The following is a 15,230-nucleotide window of genomic DNA, read 5'->3' as shown; positions in this document are numbered from 1 at the left end:
ACCCTGCCCTGTCCCCTCAGCCCCTTGCAGCTGCCTGTGGTAGTTGCACCCCTCGAGGCGAGGCTGCTCCCCTCAGCCCCATGCCTGCAGTGCAGAGGAGCACATCCAGTATACAATCACAGAATGATTAAACTTGGAAAAAAAACTCTAAAATATCTGGTCCAACCACCCCCTTATCACCAATGTCACCCACCAGTAGTAGAACTACCTGGGGGCTGCAGCAGCCGCAGGTCTCCCAGCACAGCCTAGGAATGCCTGCAGTGACACCATGAGTTGTTGGTGGTTAGTTGGTTCTCTTAAAAGTTGTGAGAAGAAAGAGCTTTTAGCATCCACCTCTGCTGTTGGTACCCAGGATAACCCAATGGGTTTCCTGTAACCCAGCTTGTTATTGCAGTTCTCCGTCAGCAGCCACATCTATTGTAGCTGTAACACGGTGTTCATAGCACAACTGTCTGTTAGATCAGTTTACTCCAGCAAAGAAAGGCTCTGCTTCAAAAAACAAGGTTTCATTACACACACAGAACATGAAGGCGCTTGGTCTTTATTAACAAAATTCCTACATTTAAAGTGTGTGCCGGTGCCAGTGCCCACCCTGCTGGTGCGAGAGGCCCTGCAGCATAAGGTGTGGGGCCCTGCAAGGTGCAGCCTGTGTCTTCCAGCTGCAGGCCCAGGGCCACTCGAGCCCCTGAAGGCAGTCATGGCCCTACCTGAGAGCTACGCGCAGCCGCTGCTTCAGCTCCTCCCGGCACAGCAGCTGCATCGCCACTGCCTCCCGGCGGCTCAGGGCCTTGTCACAGGACTGAAAGGCCACTCGGTAGCAGAGGCTCTTCCTCCCTGTCTCTGACTGATGGAAGCTGTCGATTAACTGGATGGATGCAACCATTTCGCCTGATACCTGCCTAACAATGGTGTGAAAAGCAGCCTCATCAAATTGTTCCCCATCGGGAACCCAAAAGCTGACATCATGCACATAGGAAGGTGGATAGAGGGAAAAACTCTTGAAAAGCCTTAGCTCTCCTCGAGGAAACTGACGGAGGAAGCGTGTGTCTGATGTCCAGAGCATGCGCCAGTCTTGTATTCCACAGAGCAGCATGGCTATGAGGTCAAGATTCAATGAAGCAGAGACAATAACGAAATCGCTGCTTGCTAGTTCATACGGAGCTGTCCTTATCACTCCCACACAGGAGCACTTCTCAGAGGAGTCTAAAGTATCCACCTCCATGCAGAGGAAGTACTGAACTTTACTGAGCTGAGATTCAAAAGCAGCAAAGTCATTGAGCTCAGTTGTTTCAGAGCACGTTGCTTTCTGCAGACTGATGGTCAGTGGAAATCCAGAAACAGTCTGGTGAAGAGAATGTATGCTGTTCTTAATTTTATCCACTAACATCTCTATACAGCTGTTCTCTGTACCTCTGTTAACTGCACATACAAAAACCATCTCATGAAAAACAGGCATAGAGTAAGGGGAGATAAGACACTTCCTGAAAACTGGGCCAGAAAAAACATAAAGTGTCCCAGGGACAAAGGCTGCACTTTTTATTACTGCCTGAGCATGAGGTAAAAGGGAAGGTCTAAGACAGTACTGTTTTGCAATTTGACATCCCTCTTGTACATTGTCATCTGTGTCCCTATAAAAATCAACATGGGAAAATAAAATTGCATTTGCCCGCCCACTAGCCATTTCTTCAGTGCTCGGAGTCTCCTCTGGGCTCAGAACAATCCAGAATATATTAGAGTGGCAAACACCATTGAGGTGACCTTGGAAGAGCAGAGAAAGGCAGTAGTCAATGCTTTGTAATGGAAAGGCTTGGCTGAGCACTGCAGTGAGCTTCTCCTTTACTGTCTGCACTGGATGGTTTGAATTTACTTCTAGGAAACCCCTGTGAAAAATAAAAGTACAAATTATAGACGCCACTAGACAGACTTCTGTAAAGGGAATAGATTCTGTAAAAGGAAAAGGAGGGAATGTGAAGTGATTCCATTTTATCTGAGACCCACACTGCTCATTCCCACTGAAAGTGCACGTGTGTTATTGCCCAATAGATGCCAGTTATAAAACTTACCGGTTAATTTTATCCACAAGTACTTGTGGTACTTGAAAAGAAATTCTTCGGCTTTCCAGTTCTATCTCACAGGTCATAGGTTTGAAATACGCAAGTGGCATGCTTCGTGTGAAAATGTGGTTTAAAGCACCTTCTATACAAAAAGATTTATCTTGACTCCTGGCAATACATAAAAACATAGACAAGTCATTGCTTGTTTCCTGTATTTAATGTGTCTTAAGTGAGCATGACATAGATAACTCAGCGTAACACTAACACACCTCTTGCTGAATTCTATGTCTTGTTAGGAGATGACAAAAATGTAACGCTGGCATATTTTTACTGGGAAGATGGTCTGATATTGGAACAAGTTGCACAGAAAGGTTGTGTAGTCTGCATCTGACTCTGAGCAACTCATTCCACTTGGCTCTGCCTTGAACTGTAGGGTCAGACTAGGTGATTGCTGGAGGTCCCTGCCAACGTCCATGATGCTGTGATTCTGTGATTGTCTCCTAAACAGATACACACACCACAGTGCCCCTGTTGTCTTTAGGCTGGGATTAACATTTGTTCTGAAATGGACCGTTTTGAACTTTAAAACATTAAGATAATGTTATCTTTTACAGGGTACTTTCTCAAAAAGCTTTCATGTTTCATCTTGGCTGTTCTGCTTACAGACAAAAAAAGAACTGCATCTATTTTATGGCAAATTAAAGGGAGTTTCTCTCTATAAAACAATATATCATTGTGACAGGCATTGTAAGAGCACAAATATCAACCTCTCAGTTTTGCCACATCATAGTTACCTGTAGCCTGTACATTTATATCCGTGGATAGTCTCTGCTTTGAAAGGCTGAACATTACTCAGGATAAATCCAGCTCCTGCTGCCACAGCCACTATTTGCCAGCTGTTGTGCCATTCCCTCCTTGGCTGATCAGCAGGTGTCCCCCCTTGTCCATTGCAAAGAGCCACATGAATCTCTCCCTCCTCCGTCAGCACTTCTGCACAGCTGGAAGGAAAGGCAGGCAACAAGAAAAATTCTACTAGTGCACCCAGAAAGTATTTAATTCTTGCAAAACACCTGCAATGTTGCTAGAAAGCTGTATCTCAGCAGTCAGTTAACACTGAACCGTTTTACTCACCTATGGAAAAAGTGGGAAAGAAGCTCCCTGTTCTTCACTACCCCAGCTTTTCTCCCACAATGAGGGAAGTTGAAATAAATGCAGTCAAATTCTCTTTTTGCTGGGAAGAAATAGTCCTTCAGCCTGGTGCAGTCCACAGAAAACATAACTTCAGCTCCTTTAAAAGAAAGATGAAAACAAGACTCTTCTTATGGAATATTTTAAACAATGGCAGCAATTACAGCCCTCTCCAGTCCATTTTAAAGCCTGTCACAGTGGCAGTTGACAGGCAGCTTCCCACCCTTGCACACTAGGAAAAAGAGAAAGCCTGGGCTCCCTGTGCTCTGTCTCAGAGACTTGTGCTGACTATTTGCACTATGTCAGCCTGATTCGACTTGAGGGCACTTAGTCTCTTGGATGATTGCAGCTCCTCCAGGACAAAAGTGATCTCATGAGGCACTGGGAGCAGTGAGGGGCTGACAGGAGCCCTGCAGAAGCCTTGTACCCCGAGGCCTGTGCCCACACATGGCCTGCATGCAGCCCCTCAGCCTCGCATGGCCACAGCCACAACACAACCCCAGGGCTCCACCACACCACCCGGCGCCCACCCACCCCTCTCCCGCAGCCGCTGGATGTTCTCTGCAGCTCTGCCCCGTGCGGACACCTCCTCCTCGCTCTCGTAGCAAGTGGCCACGATGCTGGTCCCTGCATCCCCACTGAGGGAGGCGGCGAAGGAGAAGTTGCCTTCCCCCAGCAGCAGGACCCGGCGCTGCGCCACCATCTCATCTCTCCGCTCCCTGCTGGCGACACTTCCGCGCGTCGCTCACTGCTGACGCCAGGCTGCACCCCAGAGGGTTCCGCCAAGGCCCTGCTGACGAGCCTGGGTTTGGGATTAGGGCCAGGTTCGGGATCAGCCATGGGCTGCTGTGGCTGAGCCCTGTGAGCATTCCCTGGCCCCCCACAAGCTCCAGCTGAAGGAGAGGAGCGCCGCTGCGCCGCTGCTTCTGCTCCTTGTGTTCTCTCAGCTGCTGCAAGGGGCTGGGAGAGGGTTTCACAGTCACAGGGGTAGTGACGCTGAGAGGCTTAAAACAGGAAAAGGCAAGCTCAGGTAGGGGACCTGGTGTGGTGTTTATGAGGTCTGGTCCCTGGGACCTTGGGTGAATTACTGTATGTTGCTGAGGGTGGGTAAAGTACCCTGAGAAGCCCCATGTTACATGTGAAACTGATAAATTTGTTATCAAAATAGATGCTTACTATACTTACGCCACACCTTTCTTCCCCCCTCCCCCTCCCAAAAAAAAAAAAAAAAAAAAAAATTACTTTTTCACATCAAAAATGAACACAGTCCTCTGATGCCCTCATCACAGCTGCAGGGGCAGGAGGATGTCCCTGTGCAGTCACCAGGGAGGAGGAAGGGACAACATTCCAAGCCATCTACACCCTGCTTCTATCCCAGCTGCTCACCGTGCTGGTTTCTATTCCCAGATCATGCCCAAGAACCACTTTTACAGCTCCCTCCTTGGCTCCTTCAAGCATGGGGAAAGGCAGACAGACAGGGACAGCACTTCTAAGTTTTTCCAGTATGGCTGGAGGTGCACCACCAATGAGGATGATTACTCAAACAAAACCCTTATTGGGAACTGGAATGAGGAGCGCTACGATATACAGAAAATTGTACAGCCCAAGCCCCTTCCTTCCCAGGTATGTGCTTCTGCTTTTCCACATTGTGGCGATAACAAACCTCAGCTGAGGTGTTCTTTGGTCACTTAATTTGTCACGCACACAGGGCACGATCCTTTCCATCCCCAGCTTTGAATGTAATAAGGGCAAGCCTCCTATGAGCAGCTTCCCTTCTGCTGCCCTGCTTGTAGTCTTTTATACTGGATTTTAAGGCAACAGCCATCACTTTTTGCCCTTAAAGAACTGTTCCACTGCAGGACAGAAGACATGAGAAATGCTTTTTCGTTTAATTGCAGTCTTATTCCTCCTATCAGGGGCCCCAGCCAAAATAATTTGCATTGGTGTTCCGTGTTTTGCCCTCAGATGGTGAATCAAAAAAAGTCACCCAAGCTTTGTGATCTTACCTTAGACTGTCTTTAAAGCAGTAGTGTAATTGCAGGTACTTTGGTCTTCCTGTAAGATACAAAATGCTGGAGTTTTTAGCTTATATTTAGCCATGCTAAATGCGAGCTTTTCTTTTCAGTACTCTCACTGCTTTGAAACAACATACTCTTCGGATTACAGCAAGGAAAAGCGTCAGAGAACAAGAAGTATGTGCACAAAACCGAAACATAATCTGTTTGATCTGTAGCATAGCTAAAGAGGAGCTTCTGAACCACATTGGTGCTTGGAGGTGACAGACTGGTGTGTTTTCATTGCTGGGTTATATCCCTGCACCACCACAGAGCAGGTCTTTCAAGTCATGCAAGGAGTGGCACTTTCATTTCAAGTGTTCCTGCCTAGCCACCCTCATCACATTTATCCCCAAAGAGTTTATGCTGAAAATTCCCATGTCTTGCTTCCGAGATTGAGCCTAACAAAATCGTGCTCTATAGAAAAGATTTATCCCAGCTCTGCTTTCTGGGTATCTTCTTACTCTTCTACACCTATTTTCTTAAATTGGTTTTGTTTCTCCTTTTAGGATTTGGACGAGAACCTCACTGGTTTCCAGGCCACCAGCCTGAACTGGAACCTCCTTCATATAAATCAACTGCACAGTCCTGCTACATGATAGACTACAGGCCTCCATATGGCACCAATTTATTTGCTCTTGTCCCAGATTCAGGGCAGGAACAAGAAAGATACAGCAGATGTGGAGAGAATCTGCAGACTATGCCTTCAGAATAACAGGAGGCCTGTCTGCTAGCAGTGCTACAAGGATATCCTTCAAGAAAAAAAAAAAAAAAAACACTTGCACATTAAAACTAAATATAGAATCATGTGAAATATGTTCTTCCTGCTTTCTAAGCTGTATTGTTTGCAACCTTTGAGTTTCCTGTACAGAGGTCACACAACACCTTGTCAGTGACACTCAGCTAACAACTGGAACAGCTTTTTAGAATGGGCTGGTAGGAAAAACTAGAGCTTGGCATTTAAGCGTGATTTGGGGTGTTTGACGATGACCCCACATCACTGAGTGCTTGTTTTATTTCACTTAAAGCCCTGGAAGAAGGCTGTCTGACAAGTTCACCTGAATTTAAATCGACCTCTTCTAATACAACTTTTGTCGTAGCAGAAATAAGGAACATAGAAAATAGGGCAGAGTGTGATGATCTGTGTGACAGATCTGTGGCATTCTGTTCTTTTTTAGCAGAAATCACAGAAATTCAATTCCAGTAACAGACTTTCTTTTCTGCTCACATCTCTTTGAAGCTAAGCAGATGATGACATGTGAGAAAGACTCAGTATTGTTTTGTACCACTCAACAATGTTAGCATAAATCAGATGAATACTGTAGGCTTCAGATGCTATTTATTGTTCAAAGGGCACTGACAACATAGTTTCAAGGTGATGTGTTGTGTGCCATGACAGCAGGGCATTTTCTCCTCTCTGGGTGTATCTGTGTTTACTGCAGCTATGCAGTTGTCATCTGCAACTGCTCTAAACTGATTGCAGCACTTGGATGCTTCCACATAACATGAGTCATTCTAGAGATATAAGATACAGCTGTTCTCTGCTCAGTTGTTATCTAATACCTACACATTGAATGGGTTTCGATTGTCACGAAGTTGTCCTAACAGCCTAATCTCCACTGGAGAAACTCTTCTATTGCTTGTGAAACACTCAGAAGTCTTCTGGAAACATTGAAGGAAAATGCTCATGCAATTAGATGTTTGCAAAACATTAGAGAAAATGAAGTTATGCTAGCAAAGTGTTTCTGAACACCGAGACAAGCTCTCCTGGACATGCCTGCCACTCAAGCTGTAAGCAAGAATGATGCCCAGTGTGTTTCCCTGCACTACAATCTTACGTGGCCTTCTTGAGCCAATGCTTACCTTGTCCTGAGTGCTCAAAACCAAAAAATACAAACTGCTTATTCATGTTTTATTTGTTAGTAAACTTACTCAACATAAATAAATAAGAGTGGCCATTCAGTACAGCTGGCACCTGATGACAAGTGCTCCTGGATGGCCCTGGGGTGACTTTAGATCGCAGCCTACTTCCTCTGGGCTCCTGCAATGGCAGGTTTCTCTTCACGGGTGATGGGAATGCTGCGCTCGGGGACATCGCTTTGCTTCCTCGGTGCGCTAACCGTCAGGACACCATCCAGAGAGAGCGATGAGGTTATGGTCAGGGGATCCACGTCAGCTGGAATCCTGTATTTCCTGTTGAACTCCCTGGCAATAAAGCCATGTTCATCCTGCAAAAGGAGAAGAGAAGGAACGGCCCTGATTAGAAGCGGTCACCCAGTTCCACCTAAACCTTTGCATTAAGTCTGCGTTTGGGAAGCTTCAGCTCTCAAAGCTGAAATTTCTTCTCAGAAATTTCAAAGAATTTTTATTATGAGATGTTCTTTACAAAGAGCTGAGACTGGCTGAAGCTAGAGCCTCCCCTGCCCATGCTGCAGGTGCCTGCAGGCACCCTGTTTGCAGGGGGAGACTTTGTATTGCAGCTCATGTGCCAGCCAGAGACTGGCTTCACTGCACAGCACCGTGCTGTCACTGCGAAGGTGCAGGAGCTACATCCATGTCTGTTCCTGAGGGTCTCTAGGGCTCTCATAACACAGATCCCCAGTGAGCTGATCTCAGCTATGCTGCTGGATTATTTTCTCAGACAAAAAATCTTTGCAGAAGCCACGTCAGACAGGCTCCCACCAGCTACAAGTAGGGCTGGATTTTCTGACTGACCCATCTGGGCTCCCAGAAGCTGTTGGAGCTGACAGTCACAGTGGCATAGCTACGTTATCATGAGGATTTGTTTCCTTCTGGGGTGGGAAATCCCTGTTACCTACAGCTTTGGACATGGATTTTGACTTCTCTCTGCCCAGTTGCCGCAGAGGTGCCCAGAGCCAGCAAGCAGTGGGGTGACCGACAGCAGAACACAACCTTTTAGGGTTAAAGTGCTAAATGGGCCTTTTTCAGAAAGAGATTACCTCCTGCTAGTGGAACAGGGCAGTGCATTGATTCATTACATGGTTTAATTATTACAGTTCACTGTTAACTTATTGAATGCCACCCTGCATTCCTGGCCACTGCCCAGAAAGAGGGAGGCCCAGAAATGCCCGTTTTGAAGCTGATTTCCCAGTTCAGTTCACAGATCGTGTAACACAGCAATAAGCCACCCTGCTGCTGCCCAGGCTGGGAGCAGCTCAGAGGTTGCACAGAGCATCTTCTGTTAGGATTGGATTGATAAAAACCACTGGAAGCATTTGAGATGAGCACAGGAGGGGCCTGGTTTGCAGCCTCCTTGTTTAACCCCAGATAAGGAAACTCACACCGACTCTACCAGTGGCCCAGTTAAAGCAGAGGTACCTGGCGCTCCTCATGTTTCCCGTGAATCTCTACCATGTCCCCGAGCACCTTCACTTTTAGCTCCTCTGGGGAGAAATGCTTCACATCAAGATTTACAGAAAATTTGTCCTTCTCCAGTCGCATCTGCAAAATAAAGGGACGGCTTCAGGAAAGAACAGGCAAGGGTTTCAGCTTCAAAAGGCTCTCAGCACACAGTCCTGGGGATCTCATCTGGCCGGGTTTGTCCCTTGCTACATAAATGCCCATCACTGCAGCACCTACAGTGGGATGCTTTGGCTCAGTCACAGGGGATAAACATTTTCTGGGGTGTGAGGAAGAGGCTGCCTCAACCTGTATTTGTTAAAACCAACTCTTCTTACATCCAGTTCTTTCTACAGAGTGTCTGGAGGTTTCCAGTCTCTGCGACTGGATGTTGCTAACTCTTTCTGGAAGAAGAAACCCTGACAGTGCAGCTGACTGCAGCTCATCTGTGTCACTTGGAGGCTTCCCCCTGTATCGTCACCCTTCAATAACCAAAATAGAATGCCACAGGAGAGCTCTGCTGCCTCACTGCCCACCTCTTATCTGAGCAGCAGGACTCCTGCTGAAACCGAGTCACCTGCTGCTAATCTTATCTCCTTCCCTTCCATTTTGCACTTTATCACCTCCAGAAAACGCCTCTTTTTGCTGGCTGCTGAGGTTGAATTTGCATTTATTGCCTGTCTTGGACGAGTAAGTGGGACTTTGCTATACAAATTCTCTGCCTTTCAGCTGCATTCATGGCCAGGAGCAGGCTAGCCTCCTGGAGCTCTGTTCTGGGACGTGGAGCAGCCCCAGTGCCAGCTCTAGGCTTACTGGTTTCCACAGTTTGACCTGGGAGGCTTCCTCCTCCTCCTGCTAGGCTATTTGTGAAGATTTCTCCACTGTGGTAGTTGGATGCTGTTACCTGTGATGCTTATTGTGGCTGCTTCAGCACATGGCCAGACCCAGGTCACTAAACCAAGGGAAACATTAAGCAAAGATTAAGAAAACACTTCCCCCTCACTCCGAGTAGCTCTGTAAGTTACTTGCAAGCAGACAGATGACCTGCAGACAGGGCAAGGTCATCTGAGCTGTGTGCCTCCTGGCTCAGCCCCTGGAACAAGCAGAGGGCTGTTTCGGGATCCCTTGGGTGCTGTGTTTTTGTGGAAATGCCACTTTGCTCGGCAGTGGCTCCAACCCAGGCTCCTTTTCACGCCACAGCCGCGGGCTCCCACGTTGCCTGGCACCGGGGTCCCGCTGCCCATGTGCTGTTTGCTTCTTGGGAGGGAGCAGGAGCAAAAGCTTTGCAGGAAATTCGGCTTCTTCTTTGCTTCCATCAGCTCTTACGGACATCTGCAGCGTACACGGGGCTCAATCTGCCTCCTTGCCCACAGCTACAACGATGCTTGCTCGCGGTCACAAGTGGTTAGCAGAGTGTGCAGAGGTTCTTGCCTAAAGCAGAGGAGCAGACAAGCACAGCACCCTTTTCCCCAGGGTTTTCCTGTTAACCACCTACAAGCAGCTTCCCAGCTCTCAGCTCTCCCAGCTCCCCGGCTCCAGACCTGTCAGGACGTGCACCCTGTGCCAGCAAAGAGCAGTAAGAAGGGAAGATTACCTCCGAGAGTCCCGTCTCCAGCCAACTGGGCATCCGAAAGATGGGGGATCTCATCAGGAAGGGGCTGAGGCTGGGGGAAGCAGGGAGCAGCTCAGACTCCTGCAGGTGCTCTCCAAAAATCTGGTCAAAGATACGACTTGGTGCCAACCAAGAAAAGAGAGGTCTGCGGATCAGGGGGTTGTGAATGGTGATATCCATCGGAGCGCAGCAGAGGAGTGGAGCAGAGGACTGTGCTGCGGTGCTGTGCCCGGAGCAGGGGGCAGCTTTATACCCACACGGCTGGCGGGGCCTCTCCCCCCGCGTCCTCTAGAATAGTGGTGTCAGGGATTTTATTGTCCTGCTCCTGGGCTGATCCTTCCAGCGGTGCCCAGGAGCTGTCTGGGGGATTTGAACAGGCTGCTAAGGAGGAGGGGGAAGGGGAGAAGAAGAAAAGGAGCCCAATGGGGCAGCAAGAAGCCCAACTGCCCGGCCGCCCGCCCCGCTCCCCACGTGCTGTTTATCTGCAGAGTCCCAGGCGGGCCTTGGCGGATGATCCCAGCTGCTTTGGATGCCAGCAGGATCAATGCAGCTCCTATCTTTGGCTCACACAGAAAGGGACAAGGGGCCGTTGTTCCCGGTGACAGCACCGAGGCTGCAGCTCCCCACAGCACCCACGTGTCTAGGAAGAGTTCTGCCTCTCTCTAAGGCAAAGGGAGCCCCAGGCCTGGCCAAAAGGGAGGGCAGGATGGGCCCTGGGAGGTTTTGGCTGAGATGCCCCTGAGAGCAGCTCTGCAGCCCAGCCAGCGTCGCTGCCCTGGCACCTGTGGGGCTGTGCAAGTGAAGGATGATCTCCACATCGCATCAGTTTGACACCTCTCCTCCTTTGCCCACTAGAGAAGCCACTTTGTTGGAGAGAGCAGAAGAGCCCAGTGCTCTGGGAGCAGAGATAAAGCGGGCACAGCAGTGGCCCCATGGATCTGCACAGCTGCGTGCCCTCTGCGGGATGCAAACCGCCTTCGCCTGCGCCCCTGCAGCAAGCTCATTTCCTAAAATTAATGCTCCTAATATGCCTTAATTCACACATTTCTTTTAGTTCCTGCCTCGCCATTAAACCCAAGTCATGAGCCTGGGTTCAGCCTAGCAGCTGTGCTTAAAGGACAAGAACTGGTGTCCCTCTGAGAGCTTGCAACTGAAATGCAAGCTTTTTGCACGCAGATTGCTGGCCCGCGGGCACACCATGCTTACTGCACCACCAAAACGGTCTGACCCTCCTCCTCTCAGCTTGCCCGCAAGAACAGGGAGCAGAATCCGCCCCATGCAACAGCCCAGCCATAAATACCTCCTCCAATTCATCAGCAGCAGTGCACCTGCTCTCATCCTGCAGGGACATAGACTCATGGAAATCTCGGGTTTCAGGGTACAGGGAGCTTAACTGGGCACCGACCCCCCCAGTTCAATAACCGTGGATCTAGGCCAGCTTTTGGATACCTGGTTAAGTCGTGGTCTCCAGCACAGGCATTGCTCTGGGTCCCACCACACAGTGGGGACAGCCAGCTCGCAGCAGCACCATTCGGGATGTGAGGTGATGACGGTGACTTTGCATGACCCGACTGAGCACCAGCCGCCATGAAACACTGCCCTGTCCCCGTGGGGTCACTCAGGGGTGTCAGGGCCAGTGGTAAACCTCTGAACCTGCCCCCTGTGCCCTGCCCGAGGAGGGGATCTCAGGGGAAGGGGTGCAGGATCCTCCCCACGGACGGGCAGAGCCTGCTGCTGCCTTCAGGAATGCAGCGAGGAGCTTCCCTCATCACCCTGGCAAGGCAACCCAGGGCCTGCGCGCAGGCTATTTTGGTCCATCTTTTTATCACACCCTCCTCCCTGCGGAATTCACCCAACTAAAACCTTGCAATCTGCAGCCTTCACTCTCAGAGCGAAGTGAGGCAGCGAGTGCACGGACGGTCCCCCTTCCCCAGCACACCATGGCTGCACGGACCGTGCCCCACGCCTACCCCATGAGTTCCGAGTATGAGTTCGCCAACCCCAGCAAGATCTACGACCAGAACTTTGGAGAAGGTAAGGAGAGAGACGGGCCCCCCCGGCACCTTTCTGTCCTCTGCTGGAGGAGGCTGCTGGAGTCTTTCTGGGCAGGCTGAGCTCCAGAGGGGGGTTCCTGGAGCCAAGGAAGCTTAAGCATGGGCAGCCAGGTAAAATCAGAGAGCAATACCCAGGGTCTTTCTCTTTAGGTCCACCCCTTCCATCCATACCCAGCACCATCTCCCCTGTCCCTCCCTTATGCCCCCAGTGGTCTGTCATTTGTGCACATGCTGTGCCAGTGCAGAGCAAAATCCTCCTCTGCAGCCTGGCTGTGGGTAAGGCTTTCCTCCGGCAGCCCTGCACACCCCATATACACCCCAGCAGAGGCTGGGCAACCATGTGGCTGTGCAGGACACGGCCCCGTGCTCACCTTCATCGCCAGGGGAGGCTGAGCGGGGAGCCCTGGCCACAGGAGAGGTGGAGGGGTGAAAATTTAGAAAGCTGCTGGTGTGAAGAGGGGGGGAGATTTTGTATCCGGGGGCAGCGGCGAAAAGCTGAGCTGGGGTGTTGAGCACAAAGCCCAGCAGCGGCTGGCGGCTGGCTGAGAGGAAGGAATGTGGGCAGCAGCAGAACCATTCAGTGCCTGCACAACAGCGTGAAAAGGCAAAAAGCTCCAAGGAAAGCCCCCCGGACAATGGCACACAAAAGGCCTTTTAGTTCTTCAAGGGCAGTTTCTTCACCATCAGCATTTTGCATGCCAAGCCCTGGCCGTGGGCTTTGCACTGCCAAGCGCCCAGTGCACCCACCAGTCCCTCCCAGTGCACCCAGCATGCACAACTCATGGTGTGCGAGCATCTGGCACCGAGCGTGGTTTTGGAGACACAAGGGTAGGAACTGCCAGAGGCTGTCCCCATCATGTAGATGATGTGGTGGCAAAGCCAAGGTGTTCTCTAGGTCCCAGCCTCCTCCTACCCCCCTGCCAAGCTTCCTTCTCCAGCCCCTTGCTCGGGGAAACCCTCACTGGGTCTCATTTTCAGGTGTGTCCCCGTGTGAAATTCTAGCCCCTGCCCTGTACCACGGCTACTACATCAGGCCCCGCATCAACAAGCAGCTGGACCGAGGCACATCTGAGGTCAGCCTCAACGAGCACAAGTTCCAGGTATTCCTGGATGTCTGCCACTTCCTCCCCAGCGAGCTCACCGTCCGCACTGTGGACAACCTGCTGGAGGTGATGGGGCAGCACCCGCAGAAGGCTGACCGCCACGGCTTCATCTCCCGAGAGTTCACCAGGACCTACATCCTCCCACTGGACGTCGACCCCTTGCTGGTGAGGGCCACCTTGTCCCACGATGGCATCCTAAGCATTGTGGCTCCCCGGACGGGGAAAGAGGTGAAGGCCAGGGTCAACGAGGTGAAGATAACCCACCAGGAGCAGCCGGTGGGGAAAGAAGAATGGGCCGAGGAAGGAAAAGGGAAGGAAGAGTCCTAAAGGCCCCAAAGCTGGGCTTGAGCAGCAGGATAGGGGGGGAGAGGGAGGGGAGTCACAGTGCCAGACCCTGATTTCTCACCACCAGCACCCAGCAGGGCTGGGAGGCAGCCATGTAAATGCCAGACTTCAGCTTCTTACAGCTGGTGGTTGGAAAAAAGGGTTTGGAATTGAAAAAAACATGGGACTGAAGTGTTTGTGGGAGGGACTGTAATGCAAGTTTTCTCCTGGGCCCGGCTGAGCACCGTGCCCTTCTCTCACCCCGCCCGGGAAGGGTGACTCTCGCCCAAAAGCTGTTCCTGCCCCAGGGAAGGAACGAGCCCAGAGCCTCAGTCTGGAGCTGGCAGATGACCTGTGTGTGCACACACGGCTCTCATTGGTCTGTAAAAGCACCTGCAGCTCTCAGGAGGAAGGAGAAATAAATCTGCCTCTGGCCTGCTGTCACTTCCCTAGGTTTGCATTGCTTCTGGCCACACCGTGGGCGTGGGCTTTGGAGGCTCACAGTGAGAGTCCAGAGCTGGAGATGGAGTCAGCCCGAGTAAATAATCACCAAAGCCATGTCCCTGCTTCAGCCCACTCTTTCATGGGACGTGAGGCTTGTTCACATGCAAATCTTTTAGCTCTTGTGAGGGGAGCAAACCCCAAAATGCCAATGGGAAAGGCTTTGCTCAGGTCCCAAACACCTTGCTGGCATCCCAGCACCCTCTGTGGAGCCACAGAGGGGAGAATTTTGCCCCTTTTGCAGGCACAGTGATGCGACCAGCTACATGAGAAACCTATCCACGGCCGTGTGATGCTGGGCCAGGGATCGGGTGTGCTGCTGTCGGCAGCAGCTGCTGCCTCGGCCGGCCCCAGGGCTCAGCAGGCGCCAGGCACAATCCTCGTCAGTGCCAATTAAAGCAGCCAAATTGCTGTGTCACTGGCCGAATATGGGGGTCCCTGGCAGGGCTCGCTGCAGCCCTCCCATGGGAGGCAGAAAAGTTCCAGGGACCTATGGCCGGAGCCTCCTCCTGCCAGGACAGGGCTGTGGGTTTCTGCACACTGCCTTCCTGCACGGGCAGGACCAGAAAGGCCGTGCTCAGGCTGCTCCTTCGCCCACCAACCTCCGTACTGCTGCTTTCTGCTCCTTGGAGTCCCTGCCTGCAGTGAGGGTCAGAGGGAAGAGAAAAGCTGCCCTGCTCACCAGCACTATGGGAGTGAGCAGGAGGGTGACAGAGCATCCATCCTGCCCGGTGCACATCACCCACAGCCGTGGTACATGCCGCTGGGGGATGCCCTTACTCTGTAGGACCAGATAAGCTGCTGCCAGAGAGCATTTCAGTTGATGCCAAAATAAAAATCACCTTTACAACAGGCTTTGTCTAGGTTATTGGTAGTAACTCAAGAGATAACCCTCTGCTAGTGGCCGTCAGTCACCTGAAGTGGCCGCTTCTAAGGGCAGAAATTTCCCAGCCTTCGAGAAGCAACTGCTCTGTGTGCAG

The 15,230-nt window shown here is 51.0% G+C and overlaps 4 protein-coding genes across 7 annotated transcripts; 2 read left to right on the top strand and 2 right to left on the bottom strand.

Moving 5' to 3' along the window:
• Positions 1-520: 520 nt before the first annotated feature.
• On the bottom strand, positions 521-5,379 carry FDXACB1 (ferredoxin-fold anticodon binding domain containing 1). Of its 4 annotated transcripts, none has more exons than XM_072027680.1 (5): positions 5,249-5,379; positions 3,186-3,342; positions 2,849-3,052; positions 2,064-2,222; positions 521-1,880 (listed from the first exon to the last, which is right to left on the bottom strand). In XM_072027680.1, exons 2-5 carry the CDS (start codon positions 3,329-3,331, stop codon positions 704-706), a joined length of 1,686 nt encoding a protein of 561 aa, XP_071883781.1. In that variant the 5' UTR covers positions 3,332-3,342; positions 5,249-5,379; the 3' UTR covers positions 521-703. The 4 variants fall into 4 exon arrangements, with proteins under 4 accessions (XP_071883781.1, XP_071883782.1, XP_021135117.1 ...); XM_072027681.1 differs by lacking the exon at positions 5,249-5,379 and adding an exon at positions 4,485-4,509; XM_021279442.4 differs by lacking the exon at positions 5,249-5,379 and adding an exon at positions 3,829-3,972.
• On the top strand, positions 4,131-6,116 carry CFAP68 (cilia and flagella associated protein 68). The gene is made up of 4 exons (XM_005030867.6): positions 4,131-4,272; positions 4,650-4,865; positions 5,368-5,434; positions 5,806-6,116. Exons 2-4 carry the CDS (start codon positions 4,653-4,655, stop codon positions 6,009-6,011), a joined length of 486 nt encoding a protein of 161 aa, XP_005030924.2. The 5' UTR covers positions 4,131-4,272; positions 4,650-4,652; the 3' UTR covers positions 6,012-6,116.
• A 1,079-nt stretch (positions 6,117-7,195) lies between these two features.
• On the bottom strand, positions 7,196-10,487 carry CRYAB (crystallin alpha B). Its single transcript, NM_001310366.1, is given in 3 exon segments — positions 7,196-7,524; positions 8,636-8,758; positions 10,251-10,487. Coding segments are annotated over 3 exon segments (525 nt in total). The 5' UTR covers positions 10,449-10,487; the 3' UTR covers positions 7,196-7,320.
• Positions 10,488-12,001: 1,514 nt separating this feature from the next.
• On the top strand, positions 12,002-15,103 carry HSPB2 (heat shock protein family B (small) member 2). The gene is made up of 2 exons (XM_005030872.6): positions 12,002-12,302; positions 13,301-15,103. The coding sequence occupies exons 1-2, from the start codon at positions 12,209-12,211 to the stop codon at positions 13,750-13,752; spliced, it is 546 nt and encodes a 181-aa protein (XP_005030929.1). The 5' UTR covers positions 12,002-12,208; the 3' UTR covers positions 13,753-15,103.
• Positions 15,104-15,230: the final 127 nt, after the last annotated feature.

The sequence above is a fragment of the Anas platyrhynchos genome, chromosome 25 (assembly GCF_047663525.1).
Source record: "Anas platyrhynchos isolate ZD024472 breed Pekin duck chromosome 25, IASCAAS_PekinDuck_T2T, whole genome shotgun sequence".
NCBI classification, from domain to species: Eukaryota; Metazoa; Chordata; class Aves; order Anseriformes; family Anatidae; genus Anas; species Anas platyrhynchos.
The sequence above is the reverse complement of the archived record's forward strand: the minus strand, read 5'-3'. Positions and strand labels throughout refer to the sequence as shown.